The sequence below is a fragment of the Taudactylus pleione genome, unplaced genomic scaffold, assembly GCF_031769625.1.
Source record: "Taudactylus pleione unplaced genomic scaffold, aTauple2 ptg000152l, whole genome shotgun sequence".
NCBI lineage: Eukaryota > Metazoa > Chordata > Amphibia > Anura > Myobatrachidae > Taudactylus > Taudactylus pleione.
This window is the reverse complement of record NW_028284554.1, coordinates 1,669,145-1,695,295: the sequence shown is the minus strand read 5'-3', so window position 1 is coordinate 1,695,295 and position 26,151 is coordinate 1,669,145. Positions and strand designations below refer to the sequence as shown.

The 26,151-nt window shown below is 45.3% G+C and overlaps 1 protein-coding gene across 1 annotated transcript in view; it reads left to right on the top strand.

The window, feature by feature from the left end:
- Window positions 1–26,151, top strand: part of ATP8B3 (ATPase phospholipid transporting 8B3) — a 308,036-nt gene that overhangs the window by 226,383 nt on the left and 55,502 nt on the right. Inside the window, exon 25 of the mRNA XM_088474277.1 lies at window positions 13,115–13,253. Coding sequence (XP_088330403.1) covers window positions 13,115–13,253 — 139 coding nt within the window. The remainder of the gene's footprint in view (window positions 1–13,114; window positions 13,254–26,151) is intronic.

Genomic DNA, 26,151 nt, shown 5'->3' with positions numbered 1-26,151 from the left:
TGAACTTAATCTTGTGGGTACCTATAAGTGCAGATGTTTGGTCGATAACCAGACTTTATCACCCAAGTTCAGCAGTCCTCTTTTTGTCGGCCAACAACTTGTAACGTGATGAAGCAATGTCTTGCCTGGTTGACACGTACATTCAGATGAATTTCTCCAAATCCTGATTCACCTGCTCCATCTGACCATTACTCTGGGGATGGTAGGCTGATGAAAAGTTCAGGTTAACCCCAAAACATTTACACAATGTCTTCTATAATCTAGAAGTAATTTGCACCTCACGATCAAAAACAATGTCTTTAGGGAACTCGTGCAACCTGAAGATCTCCCTTATGAAAGCCTCTGCTAGCTTTGGAGCCAAAGGAAGGCCTTTGATGGACTGAAGCAAGTGGCCTTTGAAATACTGTCCACTACCACCCAGATTGAAATGGCAAATCGGTGACAAAGTTCATGGAAATATGGGTCCAAGGTCACGCACTAACAATGGATGCAGTTGACCCGAGGGCGAGTGAGGTGGAACCATGTGTTGAGCACAGGTAGAACAGACTTGCATGAAGTCTTTAACATCTTGACAGACTGTAGGCCACCAACCTCCTAAGAATTAACTCCAGAGTTATTTTCATACCTGCATGACCGGTAAAGCACAAACCATGTACCCATTGTAACAGTTTTGAACAAAGCTAATGAATGTCTTTCCTGGATGAATTTTAACCTTGGTGGTTGCCACTATAAAGTAAGCTGGGTTCAGGATAGGCTTATTCTGCCTCACTTCGTCCACCTCAGCGTAACTGAATGCCCGATATAGTGCTTCAGCTTTGATGACGAGATTGAAGCAGTCAAAGAACAGCGACCACCTGTATTGACGATAGTTTAGACAGTGAGCAGCCCTGAGGTAAGTAAGATTCTTGGGTCAGTATAAACTTTCACGTTGAATTTTGCCCCATTCAACAGGTATCGCCACTCCTGTAGAGCCGGCTTGATGGCTAACAGTTCTTTATTCCTGACGGCGTAGTTTTTCTTGGGGCTGACAACGTGTGAGAAGAAGCCACAAGAATACCACTTTTCCTCAACATCCTTCTCCAAAAGGGAATCTATATGTAATGCCAGTTGTTGGGATGCCTCCTGTCAATATACCAACAGCGGCATCCTGATGGTTGGTATCGCAATAGGGGTAAGTATACTGACCCTTCTCCCCTAACCCTCCCTTCTTGTAGCCTAACCCTCCCCACCCTGCACCCTAACCCTCTCCATTAGTGCCTAAACCTAAGTCTCTCCCCTTCATGCCTACACCTAACCCTCCCCCCTTTAGTGCCTAATCCTAACCCACCTCAGTGGTACCTAACCCTCCCCCCTAGAGGTGATAACCGTAACCTCCCCCCAAAAAACCTAACCCCACTATGCTGTTGAAACCTAACACTCCCCCCATGGCTAACGCTAAGGGGGCCCCGCACTTACCTTGTTAGAGCTGGCATCCTTCTGGATTCTGGCATTGGGAATAAGATAGGTGTCGGTATTTTCATGCCTATCTTAATTCCCATGTCGGACTTTCAGCATTGGGATTCAGACCAGTGGCATGCCATCCGTTGGTCTGATAACTACATCCCCTGCGAAAGTACTGCCCCAACGCCAACTGTGGAGGCATCCACCTCCAAAAAGAAGGTCCGGTCACAATTAGGTTGCCACAGGAAGGGAGCGGAGATGAAACACTGCTTCAGTCAATCGAATGCTCCTCAGGAGGCCACATCTGTGTGTTTTGACCCTTCTTGGTGAGAGTGGTGATCGGGGCTGCAATAGATGAGTAATTCCTGATGAACTGCTGGTAAAAGTTACAGAAGCCCAGGAACCATTGTATCGCTTTTAACCCCACCGGTCGGGCCTGTTTACAATGGCGGAAAGCTTCTCAGGGTCCATTTGGAGACTAGAGCCTGAAATAATGTAATCCAGGTATGGCAGCTCCTTTTGCTCGAAGGAGCACTTTTCTAACTTGCGAAAGTGTTGGTTATTCTGCAGTCGTGACAGTACTTCGTATACATGTTCACAATGACTCACTATGTCCTTAGAGAAGATCAGGATTTTGTCCAGATACATCACAACCTACTTCTATAACAGGTCTTGAAAGATATTATTTATGTACTTTTGGAAAACAGCAAGTGCATTGCTTAAATCAAAAAGCATGACCAAAAAGACATAACCAAGTACTCTTAGTGACCATCATGCATGTTGAGTTAGACTCCCTGATGAATCCTCGCTCAAGGTTCTCCTTGATGTATTCAGTTACAGCTTGGTCCTTAGGAATCAAGAGAGGAAACACTCTCCCATGGAGAGGCATTTTCCCCTGTAGTAAATATATACCGCAGTCCCACTCCCAATTAGCTTGGAGGCATCTCAGCTTCCTTTTTACTGAATACATCCTACAAAGACTGGTATGGAGCTGGAAGAGGATTCTCTGAGAGATGTCTGAACTCCGGATGACACGATGTGGAGGTTTGATAGATGGCAAGCATGACTGATGGCACTGGGGCTCCCATGACAGGATTTGAGGTTCACTCCAATCTAATGTAAGACCGTGCCTGCGCAGCCACGGAAGACCTAGGATAATTGGATTCTCAACTGACAGAAGTATATAAAACGAAATTAACTCCTTATGAAGGGCACCAACTTGCATGACAAATTGCTGAAGTCATGGAGCAGATGGTAGCCGTAGGAAGTTTATTCCCATCCACTCCGATAATGCAGAGTGGCACCTGGACCAGGACACTAGGACTTCCCATCTTCTGAACTTTCTTGGCTGCAATGAAGCATTTGCATTTGGTGTGTGCTCAAATGCACCTAATCTGACCACCCCTTGATCATTTAGGCCTTCTTGTTTCCTGGACGTTTAGAACAGCTGTAGAGAAGGTGCCATGGTTCACCACAGTACAAACACAGATTGTTATTGAACCTCCATTCCCTCTCTGCAGCAGGAAGACATGACTTCCCGATCTGCATAGGCTATTCTGGAGATTCAACCAAAGCTGTGAAGTGGGAGGCAAGCTTTAAACAGAAGCGTTGGGACTGTTCCCTCTCTCATGCTCTTTCTCTGTGGCAAAGGTCTACCTGGATGTACAAGGAGATCAGGTCATGCAGAGATGTTGGAAATTCTCTGTATGCCAGTACATCCATGCATGAATGCAGCTACCAAGGTCTCATTGTTCCACCCTAACTCCGAGGCAGTGGTTCAGAATTGGACGGCATATTGTCCCGCTATCTGGTTGCCTTATTTCAGTTGTAGAATAGCCAACCCTGCTGAGGAAACTCGCCCAGGCTCATCAAAGACCTTCCGGAAGGCTGCTAGGAACTCAGAGCTGTTATTGACCATAACAGAGAGGCCCATGCCAACATCTGTCTGGACAACAGCGAGATAACATAAGCCACCTTTGTTCTCTCTGAGGGAATATTTGCTGCCTGGAACACTAATTGAATGGAAAATTGATTCAGAAATCCTTAACTGCCTTTGAGGATCCCCATCGGAATTTGTAATGGTGTGGGAGTACCTGTAGCTTGTACGGGAACCACAGGAGGTGGAGCTTGTACCAGAGGTGACTGAGCAGCATCGACTCATTGCATAAGTGTCTGTAGGCACTGCATAATCTGGGCCTGGTCTTGTTCTTGCTTCTCGACTCTGGCAAGGAGATTTTCCAGCAAATCTTGAGGTGATAGATTACCAGCGGCATCCATATTTGTGGGCCAGAGTATTCTGTCACAAGTCATGTATGGGTATTGGATGCTAACTTGTATTTTGGGATTGGCAAGACCTATTACTTAGGCGCAGAGTCTAATGTGCCTGCGGTATTCACCAGGGACCCCCGCAAGGAGGTTTGGGCTTAGCTGCGTCTGACACGCAGGTTGTGGCTTGCAGACTAGGTTCCCTAATACAGGTGCTGGTGTGCTCTGGATGGAGCGGAGTATGATGAAGACATACAGTGTAGTCATCAAGCCAGGTCAAAACCAAACAGACAAGACAGTACCAGGGAGCAGACATATTCAGGTCACAGAGGATAACCGAAGGTCAAACCAGCTTACCAAGCATAGTACCAAGGAGCAGATGAAGGAATGAGCAGTAGAATCACAATAAGAAATGCTGGAGTAAAGTTTGAGAGCCTATATAGATTCTCCTTATATAGAGCTACTTCAAATTTTCCGCCCACAGTGACATCACTCTTGGCGCCTCTGTGCCTTTAAGAAAGTTTTCTGAGTGGTCTACACAGCCCTATGGAAGCCACAGCCATGAGGAGTAGCTTCAGCCAGCAGCACAGCAGGAGCCAGGGACTTCAGCAGCAGGTGCCAGGGACTGCCCATCCACTGCCATAACGCCATGACACAGGGCACCACAGGACAAGGGGGCGCTGTTTGGGCCTGTCAATTTTCTGTTTATTATCACTCTCACTTGCAGTTTCCTCTTATTTCATCCCCTGGCCTCCCCTATATTTTCCCTGGCCCTTCCCCATGAGGCCATTCCCCTTTTTTTGGGTGCATTACATCCCTATTTGAAAAATGGGGGGACGCCAATGCTCTTTCTGGCACAGGGCACCAAAAAGTCTAGTTACGGCTCTGACTACTTTAAACAATATGTAAGCTAGTTGTAATTCTTAGCTTATACCACTGCTTTACTGTTGTGCGCTAAGGTGTTGTATAAATATATATTTCTATTGCTCCTGCTATAGTCTATGGGGGATGTGGAGGAGAGTGGGTTCTGCGGGTGGGGGTGTTTGTTTGCTTCAAGTATATACGAAACCTGTGAGCTCGATCCAATTAGGTGCGATGTACTCGTGTGTGCGAGTCATCGAGACAGTGGCTGTTCTTGATGGCCACCAAGAATCGCCTGAAAGTGCTCGCTGCCCCATAGGACAGCGAGCAAAGTCAGGCAAATTCAGTGACGAGTCGGGCTGCGAAAGGTGCGATGTGCCGAGCCGTTGCTTTAACACAGTTTCAACGACACATCACACCCATCGCACCTAATTGGATCGAGCCCTGTGTCTTCTTGTGCTGTGTATATGTATAATGAATGAATATGTCTGTGTCAGTCAGTGTCAGTAAGTGTGTGTTTCAGTAGGTGGTGTCATTGTCAGTAAGTGCATTTCAGTAATAGCCCTTTCAGACAGAAAAAAAATTACCGGGTCAAACATTTCTACCCGGTAATTTGCTAATTAACACGGGTCGTTTTTCCGTCTGAAAGGGTCAACCTTGGTTGAAATTCCCGGGGCTTCGACCCAGAAATTTACCAAGGTCGGAGACCCGGGAATTTCGACCAGGGTTGACCCTTTCAGACAGAAGAAATACCTGTGTTGATCAGCAAACTACCGGGTAGAAATGTATGACATGGTAGTTTGCTCTTCTGTCTGTAAGTGTGTTTGTGTCTATAAGCTGCATCCAATACCCATACTGTGTCAGTAAGGGATGTCTGTCAGTAAGTATGTATCTTAATGTACCAGTCAGTGGCACAGGGGTATCTTTCAGTATGTGGTATCTGTGTCAATAAGTGTGTGTGTCAGTAAGTGTTTGTGTCAGTGTGTATTTGTCAATAAGTGTTATTTGTCAGTAAGGGGGTGTCTGTGTCAGTAAGGGGTGCCTGTGTAGGTAAGTGTGTCTGTAAGCGGTGTCTGCCAGTAAGTGTGTTTGTGTCAGTAAGTGGTGTCTGTTTCAGTAAGGCAGTGTGTGTATGCATGCAGCTACTGTAGGGGGTGGTGCATGTATGTGGCTATGGGGGCAGTGTGTGCGATTAAGGGGGCACTATGTGTATATGCGATTATGGGGGCAATGTGTGTGTATATGTGCGACTATGGGACAGTGTGTGTGTGTGTGCGTGCGGCTATGGGGCAGTGTGTGTGTGCGGCTATGGGGCAGTGTGTGTGTGTGTGGCTATGGTGGTAGTGTTTGTGTATAAAATTACATGCAGTTGAGGGACTGGGGCCCAAAAATAATTTCTTGCTTAGGGCCCCATGAAGTCTAAATCCACCTCTGATAACATGCACATAAGACAGCCTCTTTTTGCGTTTACTTCAGGTCACCTCCCAGAAGCTCCCATGATTCTTGTTGCATTTTTTAATGATATTGCTCCCATACGCAACTGCGGCTACTATTGTACAGTTAGGTTTGCGCATGTGCAGCATGGGTTTTGTGGACTTTTTGCGCATGTGCAGTACCCAAAAATAGCTCAACTGCACAAACATCATAACTTTATGCCCTTTATGCCTGCACACTGTAAGCAGTGTAAATTCCATTCCTGTGACATCACCATAGATATGTTCAATGAATGCTAGTGGTAGCATTCATAGACCATATTTGAGGCAGTGTAATAGAAGGCTGGCAGTTAAAGTACTGTATGCAATGTGTGGATATATGGAGATACACACCTAGCACAGAAAACCTCAGAGCAGAGGAGCCGACAGAAGGGGAGACAGTGGAAAGGCTTAAGTTCTTTCTCAGGGGTCTATTTATCAAGCAGTGAAAAGTGTGGAGAAATGAATAGTGCTGCTTGTGAATAGACCCCTTCGTGTGCAACTGAATGGCCCTGCATTGTTAGAGAACACGGTGAATTTTGAATGTGGTCCATTAACCAAGTTGTTCAACAGCTCTAGTATGTAACAGAACTACCAGGCACTCAGTCAAGGTTTAGGTATGACTTAGCATTCTTTATCCTGTTACAAAGCTGCATAAATAGCCCAAGTATTTGTATTATAGTTGAACCTACTCAAACTTTTAAACCAAGAGATACCAATTAGAATCACCAATCCAAGCCTCAGTTATACCAGAGAGACTAGCTGAAGCTGTAAAAATACCAACATAACTCTGATCCTGCCTTCACAAAAACTACTGTTATGGCTAAGGACCTGATTCAGACCTGTTCGCTAGACGCGGCCGCTCGCTCCCAGCATATGCAAATTCAGCTAAGTGACGTCAAGGCAGGCGATTGCACGGCAAGGCATAAGCACGCCCACTATGTCTTGGCGAGCGATCACATCGTATTTATAGACGCCCACCAGCCTGTCTTTAGCCACCCACTAGCGCACGTCATCTCCAGGAAGTATATACAACCACCAGTACATCCGGTTTCATTGGATCTTACTGCTGCACATGCTTTTGCCTTTACCCTACCGCAAGTACTGCGAGCATTTCAGTGTAAAAACCAGCCAGGTGACGTGTACTATGACGCTGCCTGTTAATTATGCACACCTCTGAAACGGCGTTGAAACACTCAGGCACGCCTGCATTCGCAACTCCACTCCCCCATTACTACTGCCCTCCCCGTTACCACCCACAAACGGCCTCTCCTGTCACTCATTTCACTGGGCTGTCTTTGTTGGGCGAGCGAGCACTTCCCAATCGCTCAAAACTAGTTTGTGCACTGCAATGCATAACATCGGCCGCGTACGAGCGAGCAAATTGTGGTTAATAACAAACATATGTGCAGACTTTCACACCATCGCAGCAGGAAGGACTTGTGAACCGGGACTTGTCTTTTACCAGCTTTGTGCTATGCACTCTGACTGCATAAATCTGGTAGAGCCTGACTTTTTAAGTATTCATGTAAGCAGATGACCAAACGATGGAATCCTTGTGGTGGAATCCCATCTTGGATTATAAAGGAATACTATTAATGGCACCTTTCAACTTGACTCACAACAAAAGGGACATTTCTGTATATCAAATTGTGTTGCATTGTGTATATATTAGGGGTGAGCGGGTTCGGATTTCTGAAATCCGAACCCCCCCGAGCCCCCCCGATCCGAGGCAGATCCGAGTCAGGCTCGACTTTTCCCGCCTGACTCGGATTTGAAATCGAGGCAAAACGTCATCATCCCGCCTTCCGAGTCTCGCGGGTTTTGGATCCTATATAAGGTACCCACGTCGGCGCCATTTTCTCACTCGGCTGTGGACAGTGAAGAGGGTGGGTGGGAGGTAGGGCTGGCTGGGCTGTATAGTGTAGTGTAGTGCAGAGTAGTGTTGTGCTGTGCTGCGCTGTGCTGCTGTTGTCCATAGGGGCTGTGTCCACTACTTCAAAGTCCATAGGGGCTGGCTGTGTTGTGCTGTGCTGCTGTTGTTAATAGGGGCTGTGTCCACTACTTCAAAGTCCATAGGGGCTGGCTGGACTGTGTTGTGCAGTCAGTTGTCCATAGGGGCTGTGTCCACTCCAAAGTCCTGTGCAGTGTCCCAGTCCTAAAGGGGTGCTGTAGTGTTGTCCAGGGGGTGCTCTGTCCATCAGGGGTGCTCCCCCCAAGTGCTAAAAAAAATAATATTTTTTCTGTGTTTGTGAATTGTGTGGGCAGTAGCCGCACGTGCATCAACAAAGTAGTGCCAAGCGTGCGCCTGTGTCATAAGTAAAGGGCCGGCTGGCTTGACCGTTAAAGGGTGCTGTAACCCCCAAAGTACACTCCAAACCAAATAAAAAAATATTTTCGGTGTTTGTGAATTGTGTGCGCAGTAGCCGCACGTGCATCAACAAAGTAGAGCCAAGCGTGCGCCTGTGTCATAAGTAAAGGGCCGGCTGGCTTGACCGTTAAAGGGTGCTGTAACCCCCAAAGTACACTCCAAACCAAATAAAAAAATATTTTCTGTGTTTGTGAATTGTGTGCGCAGTAGCCGCACGTGCATCAACAAAGTAGTGCCAAGCGTGCGCCTGTGTCATAAGTAAAGGGCCGGCTGGCTTGACCGTTAAAGGGTGCTGTAACCCCCAAAGTACACTCCAAACCAAATAAAAAAATATTTTCTGTGTTTGTGAATTGTGTGCGCAGTAGCCGCACGTGCATCAACAAAGTAGTGCCAAGCGTGCGCCTGTGTCATAAGTAAAGGGCCAGCTGGCTTGACCGTTAAAGGGTGCTGTAACCCCCAAAGTACACTCCAAACCAAATAAAAAAATATTTTCGGTGTTTGTGAATTGTGTGCGCAGTAGCCGCACGTGCATCAACAAAGTAGTGCCAAGCGTGCGCCTGTGTCATAAGTAAAGGGCCGGCTGGCTTGACCATTAAAGGGTGCTGTAACCCCCAAAGTACACTCCAAACCAAATAAAAAAATATTTTCTGTGTTTGTGAATTGTGTGCGCAGTAGCCGCACGTGCATCAACAAAGTAGTGCCAAGCGTGCGCCTGTGTCATAAGTAAAGGGCCGGCTGGCTTGACCATTAAAGAGTGCTGTAACCCCCAAAGTACACTCCAGTCCAAACCAAATAAAAAAATATTTTCTGTGTTTGTGAATTGTGTGCGCAGTAGCCGCACGTGCATCAACAAAGTAGTGCCAAGCGTGCGCCTGTGTCATAAGTAAAGGGCCGGCTGGCTTGACCATTAAAGAGTGCTGTAACCCCCAAAGTACACTCCAGTCCAAACCAAATAAAAAAATATTTTCTGTGTTTGTGAATTGTGTGCGCAGTAGCCGCACGTGCATCAACAAAGTAGTGCCAAGCGTGCGCCTGTGTCATAAGTAAAGGGCCGGCTGGCTTGACCATTAAAGGGTGCTGTAACCCCCAAAGTACACTCCAAACCAAATAAAAAAATATTTTCTGTGTTTGTGAATTGTGTGCGCAGTAGCCGCACGTGCATCAACAAAGTAGTGCCAAGCGTGCGCCTGTGTCATAAGTAAAGGGCAGACTGGCTTGACCGTTAAAGGGTGCTGTAACCCCCAAAGTACACTCCAAACCAAATAAAAAAATATTTTCTGTGTTTGTGAATTGTGTGCGCAGTAGCCGCACGTGCATCAACAAAGTAGTGCCAAGCGTGCGCCTGTGTCATAAGTAAAGGGCCGGCTGGCTTGACCGTTAAAGGGTGCTGTAACCCCCAAAGTACACTCCAAACCAAATAAAAAAATATTTTCTGTGTTTGTGAATTGTGTGCACTGTGGCTGCACGTGCATCAACAAAGGAGCAGCGCCAAGCGTGCGCCTGTGTCCCATAAGTAAAGAGCCGGCTGGCTCATTTCTTAAAGGCTGGTGTAACCCACAAAGTGCACTACTCTCCAGCAAAAATAAAAAAATATTTTCTGTGTTTGTGTGCGCCTTAGCCGCACGTATATATCAATATAACATAAATGGAGGACCAAACTTTCTCCGATAAAAATAAAATAGGGAAAGATCAAGAACCACTTCCTCCTAGTGCTGTTGCTATTGCCTGGAGTTGTTCATCATCCTAGAGAGGAAGTAGGAACACCACTACTTTTACTAAACAATTGACCCTCCAACAGTCCCTAGCGATGAGGATGAAGTACGACAGCAGTTATCCTGAAGCAAAGCGTATAACTGAGGCCTTGACTGCTATGTTGGTGTTAGATGTGCGTCCGGTATCCGCCATTAGTGCAGTGGGATTTAGACAATTGATGGAGGTAGTGTGTCCCCGGATCCAAATCCCATCTAGATTCCACCTGCATCCTCAAAGCAGCAGCGACAAGCGTGCGTCTGTCTGTTAAAGGGTGGTGTAACCCTCAAAGTGCGCTCCACAAACAATAAAAATATTCTTCTTTTTTTTCTGTATTTGTGAAATGTGTGGGCTGTAGCCGCACCTGCATCCTTAAAGCAGCAGCGACAAGCGTGCGTCTGTCTGTTAAAGGGTGGTGACACCCTCAAAGTGTGCTCCACAAACAATAAAAATATTCTTTTTTTTTCTGTCTTTGTGAAATGTGTGGGCTGTAGCCGCACCTGCATCCTTAAAGCAGCAGCGGCAAGCGTGCGTCTGTCTGTTAAAGGGTGGTGTAACCCTCAAAGTGCGCTCCACAAACAATAAAAAAATTCTTCTTTTTTTTTCTGTCTTTGTGAATTGTGTGGGCTGTAGCCGCACTTGCATCCTCAAAGCATCAGCGACAAGCGTGCGTCTGTCTGTTAAAGGGTGGTGACACCCTCAAAGTGCGCTCCACAAACAATAAAAATAATCTTCTTTTTTTTTCTGTCTCTGTGAAATGTGTGGGCTGTAGCCGCACCTGCATCCTTAAAGCAGCAGCGACAAGCGTGCGTCTGTCTGTTAAAGGATTACATCGGCGACAGCATCCAAGTAGGCATGTCAGACAATCTGTACCTCTACTGGCAGGAAAAAGAAGCAATTTGGAGGTCCCTGTACAAACTGGCTCTATTTTACCTGAGTTGCCCCCCCTCCAGTGTGTACTCCAAAAGAGTGTTTAGTGCAGCCGGGAACCTTGTCAGCGAAAGGCGTAGGAGGTTGCTTCCACAAAATGTGGAGAAGATGATGTTCATAAAAATGAATTATCAACTCTTCCAGGGAGACCAGCCTCCAGAACGTACAGAGGGACCTGTGGTTGTGGATTCCAGCGGGGACGAATTAATACTCTGTGAGGATGAGGATGTACACAACACTGAAGAGGGTGAGGAATCGGTGGATGAGGAGGATGAGGATGACATCTTGCCTCCGTAGAGCCAGTTTGTGCAGGGACAGAGTAATTGCCAGCTTGTTTTGTGGGGGCCCAAACGAACCAATCATTTCAGCCACAGTCGTGTGGCAGACCCTGGCGCTGAAATGTTTGGTTTGTTAAAGTGTGCATGTCCTGTTTATACAACATAAGGGTGGGTGGGAGGGCCCAAGGACAATTCCATCTTGCACCTCTTTTTTTTCTTTGAATTATGTACTGTTTGGGGCCTAGTTTTTCAAACTGCCATCCTGTCTGCCACTGCAGTGTCACTCCTAGATGGACCACGTGTTTGTGCCGCCCACTCGTATCTCTTAGCATAGTCATCCAGCTACCTCGGTGCAACCTTTTGGATATAAAAACACTATTGTGAGGTGTGAGGTGTTCAGAATAGACTGGAAATGAGTGGAAATTAAGGTTATTGAGGTTAATAATAGCATAGGAGCAGAAAAACCCACAAATTCTGTGATTTTAGCTGTTTTTATGCTTTTTAAAAAAAAAATACAGATCCAAAACACAAAACCCAGAACCCAAAACACGGAAGGGTGGTTTTGGCAAAACCAATCCAGATCCAAAACACGAAGAAAGATCCAGATCCAAAACCAAAACACGAAAAGTGGCCGGTGCACACCAATACTTTATTCTGTTGTGGTGGAAAATGCAATATATTTCCGTAGCTGAAATTTGAGCATTGAGTATTTATTGTGTGCTGTGTCCATCTACTGTACTTTGCCTTCTCCAATACTGCCATCTAGTGTTAGTCACCAACATTAGAAAATATACCAGTCAGTTTTTTCTTAATATTTTTCTCTAATTATACATATTGACAATATGTATTATAATAACTGAAGATAGTGTTATGTTGACAATTTCTGTTATTTGTAATAATTTACTTTCAATTGTTCTAGTACTGACTAAGCAAACCTGAGCGTTTTGTCTGTTAGTTTTGGTTAGACACACTGATAAGTACATCCCCTCATTTCTGCAATAACTGTATTTTAGGTCCTTACAGCTATATAGTACTCTGCATCTCCCCTGCTGTAAGAGGTCCTGCTATAACTACACTCAGTGCTCTTGAAATGACAGCCTCCTTCTAGGTGTGATATTGCTGAAAACTACAATTATACTGTATTATATTTGAACGCTGTGTTGTAATGCGGCATTGTGAACCTTTGCCTAGGGCGCCCTGAAACCTTGCATCGGCCCTGCTGCTATGATAGCGATTGCAGAGTGCTGATGATACCAATGTCAGAGGTAGGGTGAATTGTAGCAAATTGGTGTCAAGAAATGAGGTGTTGTCTCTGCAGTTTGTCATCTCATGGGAGAAATAGACTGTATTATGCCACCTGATGTTTAGATTATGGATGGCCATCAGTGGCCTGTCCATGTATGGTCACCATTGATGGTTCCATCTGTTACTGTCGATGTCACAAAATCATCTGTGGTGAACCATCGATGGTTTGCACCCCTCATTGACCATCTATGCTGGGGGGCACAGCAGGCCACCGTAACAATCTGCCATCGATGGTAGAGAACTATTGGATCTCTGCCATTGATGGCAAAACAATCAACTATCAGTAGTTAACCATTGATGGTTGTTAACTATTGATGGTCGATGATCATCCCTAACCAAGATTGTCATGTAGGTCATCCAGTATTACCTTAAAGCTCTGCTTATGTGATTTAGCTAGTAACCAAACTAATATATCTATATATTATTCTACTTTACTCTCTTAGATCATGTTTGAGATCTCATACTGGACACTTGTGTCAGGACTTGCATTTATCATTAGTCCAGTCATTTATTTCCTATTGTCACTTCTTACACAAACATTTCCACTCTTCAGAATGATGCCAACCATCTTCCTGTTTCCAGGTAAGCTAGAAAATGATGGCTTATCATGTCATGATTTCTTTTTCAAATGAAATTCTCCCAAGTATCATTTACTTATTTATTAACATTTTCTTATGTTGCTGCCTTATTCTCATTGTATCTTGAGACCATGATCTGTACCATATTGATGTTGCCTCAATGTTATAAGAATATAAAAGAGTTCTCAGTATTAGTGTGTAATAGCCTCAAATAATGAAAAAGAACTTGAATGTCTTCCCTAATGTGTCAATATTAAAAATGGGTGGCATGTACAAAGAAGTATAACGAGTAGTTTATATATAATCTTATTGTACAAGGCCTGTTCAGTTTAAAGCTCTTGACTAGTGAAAGCTTAAAAAATAAGACTCATGTACAGGACACAGCTCTGGTCCTGTGGCACTTGTATGTACAAAAATAAGTCTCAGGGCAAGGCTGGTGCCAGCACTAGGGTTTTTCCATCGAACCTTGATGGTTTTGCAAGAATCAATGGTTTTCTGACGATGTTTTAAAACCATTAACCATCAATGGTAGAGCCATTGCTGGTCATCATTAGTGCTCACCCTCAGGCTCTGCACCTCTACCCCCACCCCACACTTCCTAGCTTTTGTTCCCAGCTTCTGATGCTCTGTGTTAGATTGGGTGCATTAATGCTGTGCTGCAAAACTACTGCACATCTCCTAACTAACAACCTATCAAGCTACTGAGAAGCAGCAGGATGATGTGTCACTCCCTCCCATTGCCTGCACTACAAGGTAAGAAACAGCCCTCTTAAATCCAAGTGGGAGGCTGATTTAGGGGATCTATGAGAAGATTAGTAGAGATTAGCCCTAGAGTGTCCTCGGGTCTCACCTACCTCTATTCATTTTCAACAAATACAACTGTTTTTACTACATAGGGTGTACCTCACCCTGGTACACTTAAATAGATTTGGGGGCAGTGCAACCTCCCAATGTACCAAATGTAAGTCTGCTGAAGGTACTTTTCTGCATTTAGTATGGGAATGCCCTCAAGTATCAATGGTTTGAAATCATGTTAAAGGGTTTTTTCTTCTACCGGAGTTCCATGAGTAATGTTTACAGCGATGGTATGTTTACTGGGAATAATTGAAGCAGATGTGTTGGATAGAGATACTAAAGAATATGTTTTGAATATGTGTAGTTTAGCTAAAGTATGTATAGCTCGTACTTGGATGTCCCATGAAGGGCCAATATTTCATCAGATGCTATCTCTTTTTAGTACCACTGTTTCACATGAGAAATACTGTATACCTACTTAGCCAGACATGCAGAATATAAGTTTACTAGAATCTGGGTCAAATGGATTGATTCTAAGTTCTATACACACTCTGTGGAAATAGAATCCATAATTACGGCTACCCCCTAAATTATTTCAAATGGTATAGAGAATGATTAATATATATAATATATATATATATATATATATATATATATATATATATATATGTGTGTGTGTGTGTGGAATATGGAAGACTCATGTAGATTAACAATACTGGTTTTCTAGTAAGAAATTCTTAATGAGGTTGCTTTGTTGTTTTATTTTTGTTTCCTTCTTTATTGTATGTGTATAGTGTGTATTTACAGTATGTTGTGTAAAAATTTAATAAAAAATATTAAGCTAAAAAAAAAGGTAAGAAAGAGCAAGGGTGAGAGGGAGTGTTGGACAGAAAGTTAATATATATCAAACAACCACTTTTTTCCTGATTGTCAGTTAGTGAAGAAAAGTTTAAGTTTAAATGAAATAACATTTCTTGCACAGTCAGATGACACGCCTGCGTTCTTTGCCGCCACTCCCCGTTTCCTCCCACAAATTTTCCCTCACTGTCAATCACACTGCGAGTAAATAATCGCTTTCAAGCAACTATGATAATGTACCTTGACGCATGCGCCCAGGCCCGCCAAAGCCATGCCAGGCCTGGGTAAAAAGGGGGGCGTAGCCTAATCGTGAGAGGCGTAACCCCCCCATAAAAATAGTTTTGCAGTGGCGCTGCATGCCGGCGAGGGGGACGCAGTGAGCCCCCTTGGCCCGGTGCATAACCAGTGGGGGGGCGTGATCAGCTTGATCGCTCACCCCATAGGCATAGGAGACTGCAGCCGCAAGCAGTCTCCCAGTACAGCCCAGCACACAGCAGTGTGTGCTGGGCTGCTGTGATGTAAGAGGGGGGGAGCGATGCTGCCAGGCCCCTCCAGCAAGCCTGGGCCCGGGTAATTAGTACCCCCCCCCCTCTCAGCGCCCCTGCATGCGCCCTGTGACTCAGATACAGACGCTGATTATCGCTCAACTGATTAAATAAACATCTCAATAGTGTACAACTCTGAATCAGGCCCATAGTCAAAACACCATCTTTATGAAAAAAGAATACCGCCATACTTGTGTAAAATACAATGAAAAGTGTTAGAGAAATACAAAAAACAGCCTCCGTTCGATCATGTTTCATTGTACTAAAAGTAAAATATCATATGTACATTTCAGACACTGAACATGTACAACTACCACAGCTTCTTTAAGACAAATACAGGTTATCCAGGGTAGTGGGTTCTCCAGCTATAAGTTTTTCCAACACATTGCTAGGCAATCAGTCAATAAGTCTATAAAATGTTGTGTTCAGGCAGGGGGATGCTGCTGTTTTGACTTCCCTAAAGCTGTTCACTTCTCTTACACTTTTTTCATCAGTATTCAAACACATATAGGAAAAATAATATATACTAGGGGTGTGCACCGGCCACTTTTCGTGTTTTGGTTATGGATCTGGATCTTTCTTCGTGTTTTGGATCTGGATTGGTTTTGCCAAAACCACCCTTCCGTGTTTTGGGTTCTGGGTTTTGTGTTTTGGATCTGTATTTTTTTGAAAAAAAGCATAAAAACAGCTAAAATCACAGAATTTGTAGGTTTTTCTGCTCCTATGCTATTATTAACCTCAATAACCTTAATTTCCACTCATTTCCAGTCTATTCTGAACACCTCACACCTCACAATAGTGTTTTTATGTCCAAAAGGTTGCACCGAGGTAGCTGGATGACTATGCTAAGCGACACGAGTGGGCGGCACAAACACGTGACCCATCTAGGCGTGATACTGCAGTGGCAGACAGGATGGCAGTTTGAAAAACTAGGCCCCAAACAGTACATAATGCAAAGAAAAAAAAGAGGTGCAAGATGGAATTGTCCTTGGGCCCTCCCACCCACCCTTATGTTGTATAAACAGGACATGCACACTTTAACAAACCAATCATTTCAGCGCCAGGGTCTGCCACACAACTGTGGCTGAAATGATTGGTTCGTTTGGGCCTCCACAAAACAAGCTGGCAATTAATCTGTCCCTGCACAAACTGGCTCTACGGAGGCAAGATGTCATCCTCATCCTCCTCATCCACCGATTCCTCACCCTCTTCAGTGTGTACATCCTCATCCTCACAAAGTATTAACTCGTCCCCACTTGAATCCACCACCACAGGTCCCTCTGTACGTTCTGGAGGCTGGTCTCCCTGGAAGAGCTAATAATTCATTTTGATGAACATCATCTTCTCCACATTCTGTGGAAGCAACCTCCTACGCCTTTCGCTGACAAGGTTCCCGGCTGCACTAAACACTCTTTCGGAGTACACACTGGAAGGGGGGCAACTCAGGTAAAATAGAGCCAGTTTGTACAGGGGCCTCCAAATTGCCTCTTTTTCCTGCCAGTACAGGTATGGACTGTCTGACATGCCTACTTGGATGCTGTCACCGATGTAATCCTCCACCGTTCTGTCAATGGTGTCAGTATCATATGCAGTGAGAGTAGACATGTCAGAAATTGTTGCCAGGTCCTTCAGTCCGGACCAGATGTCCAAACTTGGTCCTGCCTCCCCTGCATCACCGCCAGCGGGTTGCTTAGGATACCTAAGTTTTTTCCTGGCAGCCCCAGTTGCGGGAGAAAATGAAGAAGGAGCTGTTGACGTGTCACGTTCCGCTTCAGCTTACAGTGTGTTCACCAGCAGGTCTTTGCACCTCTGCAGGCTTGTGTCGGCCGGAAAGAGAGACACCACATAGGCTTTAAACCTAGGATCAAGCACGGTGGCCAAAATGTAGTGGTCTGATTTCAACAGATTGACCACCCTGGAATCCTGGCAAAGCGAATGAAGGGCTTCATCCACAAGTCCCACATGCCGAGCTCCTCCTTCACTTTCTCCAGCTGCTTCTGCAAAAGCCTGATGAGGGGAATGACCTGACTCAAGCTGGCAGTGTCTGAACTGACTTCACGTGTGGCAAGTTCGAAGGGCTGGAGAACCTTGCACAACACGGAAATCATTCTCCACTGTGCTTGGGTCAGGTGCATACCCCCTCCTTTGCCTATGTCATAGGTGGATGTATAGGCTTGAATGGCCTTTTGCTGCTCCTCCATCCTCTGAAGCATATAGAGGGTTGAGTTCCACCGCGTCACAACCTCTTGCTTCAGGTGATGGCGGGGCAGGTTCAAGAGTGTTTGCTGGCACTCCAGTCTTCGGCACGCAGTCGCTGAATGGCGAAAGTGGGCAGAAATTTTTCAGGCCACCCAAAGCGTCTCCTGCATGCCCCTGTCGCTTTTCAGAAAATTCTGCACCACCAAGTTTATTGTGTGAGCAAAACATGGGACGTGCTGGAATTTGACCAGATGTAATGCCTGCACAATATTGGTGGCGTTGTCAGATATAACAAATCCCCAGGAGAGTCTAAGTGGGGTAAGCCACTGGGCGATGATTTCCCTCAGTTTCTCTAAGAGGTTGTCGGCGGTGTGCCTCTTACTGAAACCGGTGATACACAGCGTAGCCTGCCTTGGAACGAGCTGCTGTTTCTGAGATGCTGCGACTGGTGACGCTGCTGCTGTTGCTGCGTAAGGTGATAAATCTACCCAGTGGGTTGTCACAGTCATATAGTCCTTAGTCAGCCCTGTTCCACTTGTCCACATGTCCGTGGTTAAGTGGACATTGGGTACAACGGCATTTTTCAGGACACTGAGGACACTTTTTCTGATGTTTCTGTACAGTCTCGGTATCGCCTGCCTAGTGAAGTGGAATCTAGACGGGATTTGGAACTGGGGACACACTACCTCCATCAATTGTCTAAATCCCACTGCACTAATGGCGGATACCGGACGCACGTCTAACACCAACATAGCAGTCAAGGCCTCAGTTATATGTTTTGCTTCAGGATGACTGCTGTCGTACTTCATCCTCCTCGCTAAGGACTGTTGGAGGGTCAATTGTTTAGTAAAAGTAGTGGTGTTCCTACTTCCTCTCTGGGATGATGAACGACTCCCAGCAGCAGCAACAGCAGCAGCGGCAGCAGGAGGCGTAGCAATGCAGGATCCTCCGGAGGAATCCCCGATAGGAGAGTCAGTCATGCCAGTGACATGGCCTGCAGGACTACTTCCGATCCTGACTAAGGAGGAAATTGACGAGGAGGGAGTTGACGGTGTGGTTTGCAGGCACTTGGATACAACAGGACAACGGGATTTAGGTGTCCCTGGACTGCTTACGGTCTTAGCCAAAGTTTCTGAACTTGACAGTAACTTATTATGAACGCGCTGCAGGTGCCGTATAAGGGAGGATGTTCCTAGGTGGTTAACGTCCCTACCCCTACTTATTCCACCTTTACATAAGGTACATATGGCAAGACAGTTGTTGTCCGGATTTGGATAGAAATATTGCCAGACCAAAGAGGTGGAATGTTTGGTCTTCTGCCCAGGCATGACCGTGATGGGCTTTTTCATCCCACGGACAACAACTGTCTCCCCCGAAGCCTGATTTAAACAAACCACATCACCATCAGAATCCTCCTCGCCAACTTCCTCCTCAGCGCCAGCTACACCAGTATCCTCATCCTGTTGTACTTCAACAGTGACATCTTCAATTTGCATATCAGCAAGTGGACTGTGGGTGCTCCTTTCAGCACTTGCAGGGGGCGTGCAAATGGTGGAAAGAGCCACCTCTTCCCGTCCAGTGCTGGGAAGGTCAGGCATCGCAACCACCACCACACTTGGACTCTCCTTGGGGATTCGTGATATCTTCTTAGAAAGCACAGTTCTTCGCTGTGCTTTTGCCAGCTTAACTCTTTTGATTTTTTTAGTGGGAGGAGGGCTTCCATCGTCATGTGAAGCTGAACCACTAGTCATGAACATACTAGGGATCGACCTTAGCCGTTCCTTGCCACTCCGTGTTGTAAATGGCATATTGGCAAGTTTACGTTTCTCTTCAGCTGATTTAAATGTTTTTTTCAAGGTCATTTTCCTGAACTTTGTCATTTGGGATTGTATGTGCCCTCTATTATGACATTGGGCATCGGCCTTGGCAGACGACGTTGATGGCATGTTATCGTCTATGTCATGACTAGTGGCAGCAGCTTCAGCACTAGGAGGAAGTGGTTCTTGATCTTTCTCTATTTTATTTTTATCGGAGAAAGTTTGGTCCTCCATTTATGTTATATCGATTTGATATATACGTGCGGCTAAACACAGAAAATATTTTTTTATTTTTGCTGGAGAGTAGTGCACTTTGTGGGTTACACCAGCCTTTAAGAAATGAGCCAGCCGGCTCTTTACTTATGGGACACAGGTGCACGCTTGGCGCTGCTCCTTTGTTGATGCACGTGCGGCTACTGCGCACACAATTCACAAACACAGAAAATAATTTTTTTTTTGGTTTGGACTGGAGTGTACTTTGGGGGTTACAGCACCCTTTAACGGTCAAGCCAGCCGGCCCTTTACTTATGACACAGGCGCACGCTTGGCACTACTTTATTGATGCACGTGCGGCTACTGCGCACACAATTCACAAACACAGAAAATAATTTTTTTTTTGGTTTGGACTGGAGTGTACTTTGGGGGTTACAGCACCCTTTAACGGTCAAGCCAGCCGGCCCTTTACTTATGACACAGGCGCACGCTTGGCACTACTTTGTTGATGCACGTGCGGCTACTGCGCACACAATTCAAAAACACAGAAAATTATTTTTTTTTTGGTTTGGACTGGAGTGTAATTTGGGGGTTACAGCACCCTTTAACGGTCAAGCCAGCCGGCCCTTTACTTATGACACAGGCGCACGCTTGGCACTACTTTGTTGATGCACGTGAGGCTACTGCGCACACAATTCACAAACACAGAAAATAATTATATTTTTTGTTTTGGACTGGAGTGTACTTTGGGGGTTACAGCACACTTTAACGGTCAAGCCAGCCGGCCCTTTACTTATGACACAGGCGCACGCTTGGCACTACTTTGTTGATGCACGTGCGGCTACTGCGCACACAATTCACAAACACAGAAAATAATTTTTTTTTTGGTTTGGACTGGAGTGTACTTTGGGGGTTACAGCACCCTTTAACGGTCAAGCCAGCCGGCCCTTTACTTATGACACAGGCGCACGCTTGGCACTACTTTGTTGATGCACGTGCGGCTACTGCGCACACAATTCAAAAACACAGAAAATAATTTTTTTTTTGGTTTGGACTGGAGTGTACTTTGGGGGTTACAGCACCCTTTAACGGTCAAGCCAGCCGGCCCTTTACTTATGACACAGGCGCACGCTTGGCACTACTTTGTTGATGCACGTGCGGCTACTGCGCACACAATTCACAAACACAGAAAATAATTTTTTTTTTGGTTTGGACTGGAGTGTACTTTGGGGGTTACAGCACCCTTTAACGGTCAAGCCAGCCGGCCCTTTACTTATGACACAGGCGCACGCTTGGCACTACTTTGTTGATGCACGTGCGGCTACTGCGCACACAATTCAAAAACACAGAAAATAATTTTTTTTTTGGTTTGGACTGGAGTGTACTTTGGGGGTTACAGCACCCTTTAACGGTCAAGCCAGCCGGCCCTTTACTTATGACACAGGCGCACGCTTGGCACTACTTTGTTGATGCACGTGCGGCTACTGCGCACACAATTCACAAACACAGAAAATATTTTTTTTTTTGGTTTGGACTGGAGTGTACTTTGGGGGTTACAGCACCCTTTAACGGTCAAGCCAGCCGGCCCTTTACTTATGACACAGGCGCAAGCTTGGCACTACTTTGTTGATGCACGTGCGGCTACTGCGCACACAATTCACAAACACACAAAAAATATTATTTTTTTAGCACTTGGGGGGAGCACCCCTGATGGACAGAGCACCCCCTGGACAACACTACAGCACCCCTTTAGGACTGGGACACTGCACAGGACTTTGGAGTGGACACAGCCCCTATGGAGAACTGACTGCACAACACAGTCCAGCCATCCCCTATGGACTTTGAAGTAGTGGACACAGCCCCTATTAACAACAGCAGCACAGCACAACACAGCCAGCCCCTATGGACTTTGAAGTAGTGGACAACAGCAGCACAGCGCAGCACAGCACAACACTACACTACACAGCCCAGCCAGCCCTAACTCCCACCCTCCCTCTTCACTGTCCACAGCCGAGTGAGAAAATGGCGCCGACGTGGGTACCTTATATAGGATCCAAAACCCGCGAGACTCGGAAGGCGGGATGATGACGTTTTGCCTCGATTTCAAATCCGAGTCAGGCGGGAAAAGTCGAGCCTGACTCGGATCTGCCTCGGATCGGGGGGGCTCGGGGGGGTTCGGATTTCAGAAATCCGAACCCGCTCACCCCTAATATATACACAATGCAACACAATTTGATATACAGAAATGTCCCTTTTGTTGTGAGTCAAGTTGAAAGGTGCCATTAATAGTATTCCTTTATAATCCAAGATGGGATTCCACCACAAGGATTCCATCGTTTGGTCATCTGCTTACATGAATACTTAAAAAGTCAGGCTCTACCAGATTTATGCAGTCAGAGTGCATAGCACAAAGCTGGTAAAAGACAAGTCCCGGTTCACAAGTCCTTCCTGCTGCGATGGTGTGAAAGTCTGCACATATGTTTGTTATTAACCACAATTTGCTGGAGGTACCACATTTCTAGGTAGAATCCTCTTTGTCAAGTACGGATAATGGCCCTCATTCAGCAAGGATCGCTATTGCTAAAGCGTACGCAGACGGCTGATTGTTGCATACCGTGATTGCACTGTGATCATGGAGACCACGTAGAGCCATCGTAAAATGATTGACAGGCAGTGAGCGTTTGGAGGTGGTGATCGGGGGGTGGTCAGAGAAACACAGTAGTGCCTGTTCGTTTGAACGCCGTTGCATAGGCGTGCATGATTTAGCCTCTTCGACTGCATGCGCAGCTTGAGTATTCAATGCATGCAACGAGGTTAACAATTTAGAGGTAAGGCCAGGGCTGCTGTAATTCTACGTGATGGATTGATGGTACTCAGTGTTTCCGATATTTGAGGAGGTTTGCAAGGTATTACGGATGGGAGAGAGGGGACGTTGGCATCTGCATGTTGTGCATGTGAGCACTTTGTGATTGTATGCATTAGCATACTTTCACAGCAGACCTGCGTGCGCGATTGCAGCTGTGATCACATGAGCGATCCTTGCTGAATGAGGCCCAGTATTTGTGCTATATATACTGCCCCAATTAGAGCGGAAGAAAATGCAGTAGCAGAAGTGGTCATTATTTCCGAAAGTACTTGCGCTTCCACCAACTTTATAGACAGTAGCAGCCACATCTTCATATGAATTTTGTGTAGGATTACCCACTTTCTTCTGATGTTCACCCAAAATTTCATACATTTTTCCAGCCTGCTCCAGTCTGTCTATCCTACTGCTGAGCCTTGCTGGGAGTGTGACACTGCTGGACTGCTGTCAATCTGAAAAAAATATGACATTTATTTTACGTTGCACTAATAAATTTCCTACCAACTGAAAGTATAAATGCAATTGGTTTCCATTTTTCTTTAAGAGACTATGCAATCATGAGGTCTACTATCAGGCTTCGTGGTTTCTATACCTTTAGCATATTAAAAATATATGATATCTCCTACATTGGTCCTAGGGTAAATAACTTGGATACTTAGATTAGAGAAAATCATGTAGAAACTAGAGATGTTGGCCGACCCCCGTGTTTTGGTTTTGGATCTGGATCTCCTCTGGTTTCGGATCTGAATCTGGATTTGGATTATTTTATCCTTGGTGTTTTGTTTTTAGGTTTTGGTTTTGGATCTGTATTCTTTCCAAAAAATGATATAAACAGCTAAAACCACATAATTGTGTTCCTACAGTATTCTTAACCTTAATAACAATCATTTTCAGGCATTATAAATATTACATCTATGAAACATTACCACACAGCAGTGGCAGACAGGATGGCAGTTTAATAAACTATAATAATGTCAGTCGGCAATGCCCCAAATTGTGCCAAATGTAAGAAGAGATGCAAGATGGAATTGTCTCTCCCACCCACTCTTATGTGGGATATTAAACAAACCAAGCACTTTAGCCACTTAGACTGATACTTTTGTGGCTGAACTCCTTGGTTTGTTTGGGTCCCCACAAACATTTTTTGGAAGGACTACCTTCAATTATTAAGAAGGAGGTTGATGATGAGGGTGTTGGTGGTGGAGATTGCATGTGCTGGTCCAAACTGCTGGTAGCTGATACTGGATTGCTTGTTATTAATTTACAAATTAGAATTTTTTAAACAAATTGCATGAACTCGCTGCAAATGACATAACAGGGAGGAGGTGCCTAGATTGTTAACGTCCCTTCCTCTGCTAACTTTGGCTTTACAAATGGAACAGATGCCTTCACAACTGTTGTCAGAATTTAGATTAAAATAATTCCACACCCAAGACTTTGCTTTTCTTGATTTCTTTTTATCATTAGCAAGAACTGCTGCCACTGGTGGCAAACCATATCCTTATCATCAGATAGGACACAACTTTCCCCCTCATCCTTCTTTTGCATTTCCTCCACACTATCATCCTCATGTTTTATTATTTCACCATCTAATACTAGCACAGCCATCATGGCGTCAGTGATCCGCTGTGAAACTGGGTGACAGCTGTTATACTTACTTCCTCTATCAAAGGACTGTTTAATAGTCAATTGTTTTTTTAAATTACTTCCGATCACGAATGAGGATGTTGATGATGATGCAGGTGTTGGTGTTGGAGATCGAAGGCACTTGGATCCCACAGAGAGGAAGCAGATAGGTGACACTGGACTTGTTATGTTTTGAGTTTTGGAACTTGGCAACATACATTGATATTTGATGAATGCGCTCCAAGTGATGTAACAAGGAGGACGTTCCTAGGTGGTTTAGGTCCCTCCCTCTACTCACTCTTGCTTTGCAAGGGTTACATATGGCTTGACAACCGGATTGCGGTGGAAATAATTCCACACATGAGAAGTGGATTTTTTTTTCTTTTGCCCCAGCATGGGCTTTGGCTTTTTCAATCCATGGGCAACAGCTGTTGCCTTACTTACACAAAGGACATCTTTGGCATCAACATCCTCATCACCAACATCTTCATCAACATCCTCATCATCCTTAGCACCTTCAACTACCAAAATATCCTCCTCCATGTGCAATTCCACAGAAGCATCTTCACTGACTAGGTCTGCAAGATGTTGACTGCCCTTCCCCACATTTATAGAGGGCACACAAATGTTGGAACTTGGAGGATCCTCCAGTACACTAGTATTTAGGTCTGGCTCACACATGGCAACCGCGGACACACTTGCACTCTCCTCGGGGATTTGTGATTTTGATTTCTCAGGGCACACAGTTGTTTTTTACGAAGGGCTATCAGAATGAGAACCAGCAGTCTTCATAAAGAAAGGTGAAGGCCTTATCCTTTCCTTGTCACTTCGTTTAGTGAATGGCATATTGCCAATTTTTTGTTTATCTAAAGGCAAATTTCCTTTCAATTTTTTTCTCTAAACTTCAGTAAAAGTAGCTTTACCATATTGATGGCATGACTTAAGCCCTAGGGCATGGGCCTTCATAGAGGATGAGGAAGTTGATGGCCTTGCACTGCTGGCGGCAGCTACAACATGTGGTTCTTGGCCTTGCTCTCCTGTCGTGTGACAGCCCTCCATATTTTCTGTGGCCTTGAAGCAGTGTCACAAGCACCAATAGTGTAGCCAAAGTGCGGTTACAAAATTCACAAACGTGCAGTCGTGCGCACACAGAAAACAAATTGACAAAAAAATACACTATGTTTTTTTTTTTTGCCGGTCCACAACTTTGGCCCAGAGCACAGATTGATGATGACAGGAGTCGGGCAGCACTAGGTTGTATTGCCGACTTGCTAGATCTTGTGCGGTTAAGCCTAACACATACACAGACAAATATATATTACACAAGAAAAAATATTTTTATTTTTTTGGGGGGTCCAGAACTTGGGCCCAGATGGACGCAGCAGACAGCACAGCAGACAGCACCAGCCCAGATGGACACTGCAGACAGCACAGTGACAGCGGTAGCACCAGCCCTGATGGATCAGCAACAGTCCAGATGGACACAGCAGACAGCACAACAACACCAGCCCAGAATGGATCAGCACCAGCCCAGGACACAGCACACAGAACAGGACACAGCAGACAGAACAGCACATCACCTCTCCCTAGCCCTAGACTACCCACCCTCCCTGTTCAGTCTCCACAGCCGGAGTGAAATGGCGCCACGTCCCTTATGTATAGAGATGAAAGCTTGCGAGCCACGAGATTTCATCTCTGGTTTTGCCTCGATTTGCGAGATCCGAGTAAGGCGGAAACATCTGAGCCAGCTTGGATCCGACTAAGATCTACAAAATTCGTGTGGGTTCGGATCTCTGACAACCGAACCTGCTCATCTCCAGTAGAAACTAGGGATGTGCGCTGACCCCCATGTTTTGGATCTGTATCTCCTTCGAGGATTTGGATCTGAATTTGGTTTTGCAAAACCGCCCTTGCGTGTTTTTGTTCTGTATTTTCATCAAAAATTAATAAAAACAGCTAAAATCCCATAATTTGGGCCTTTTTTTT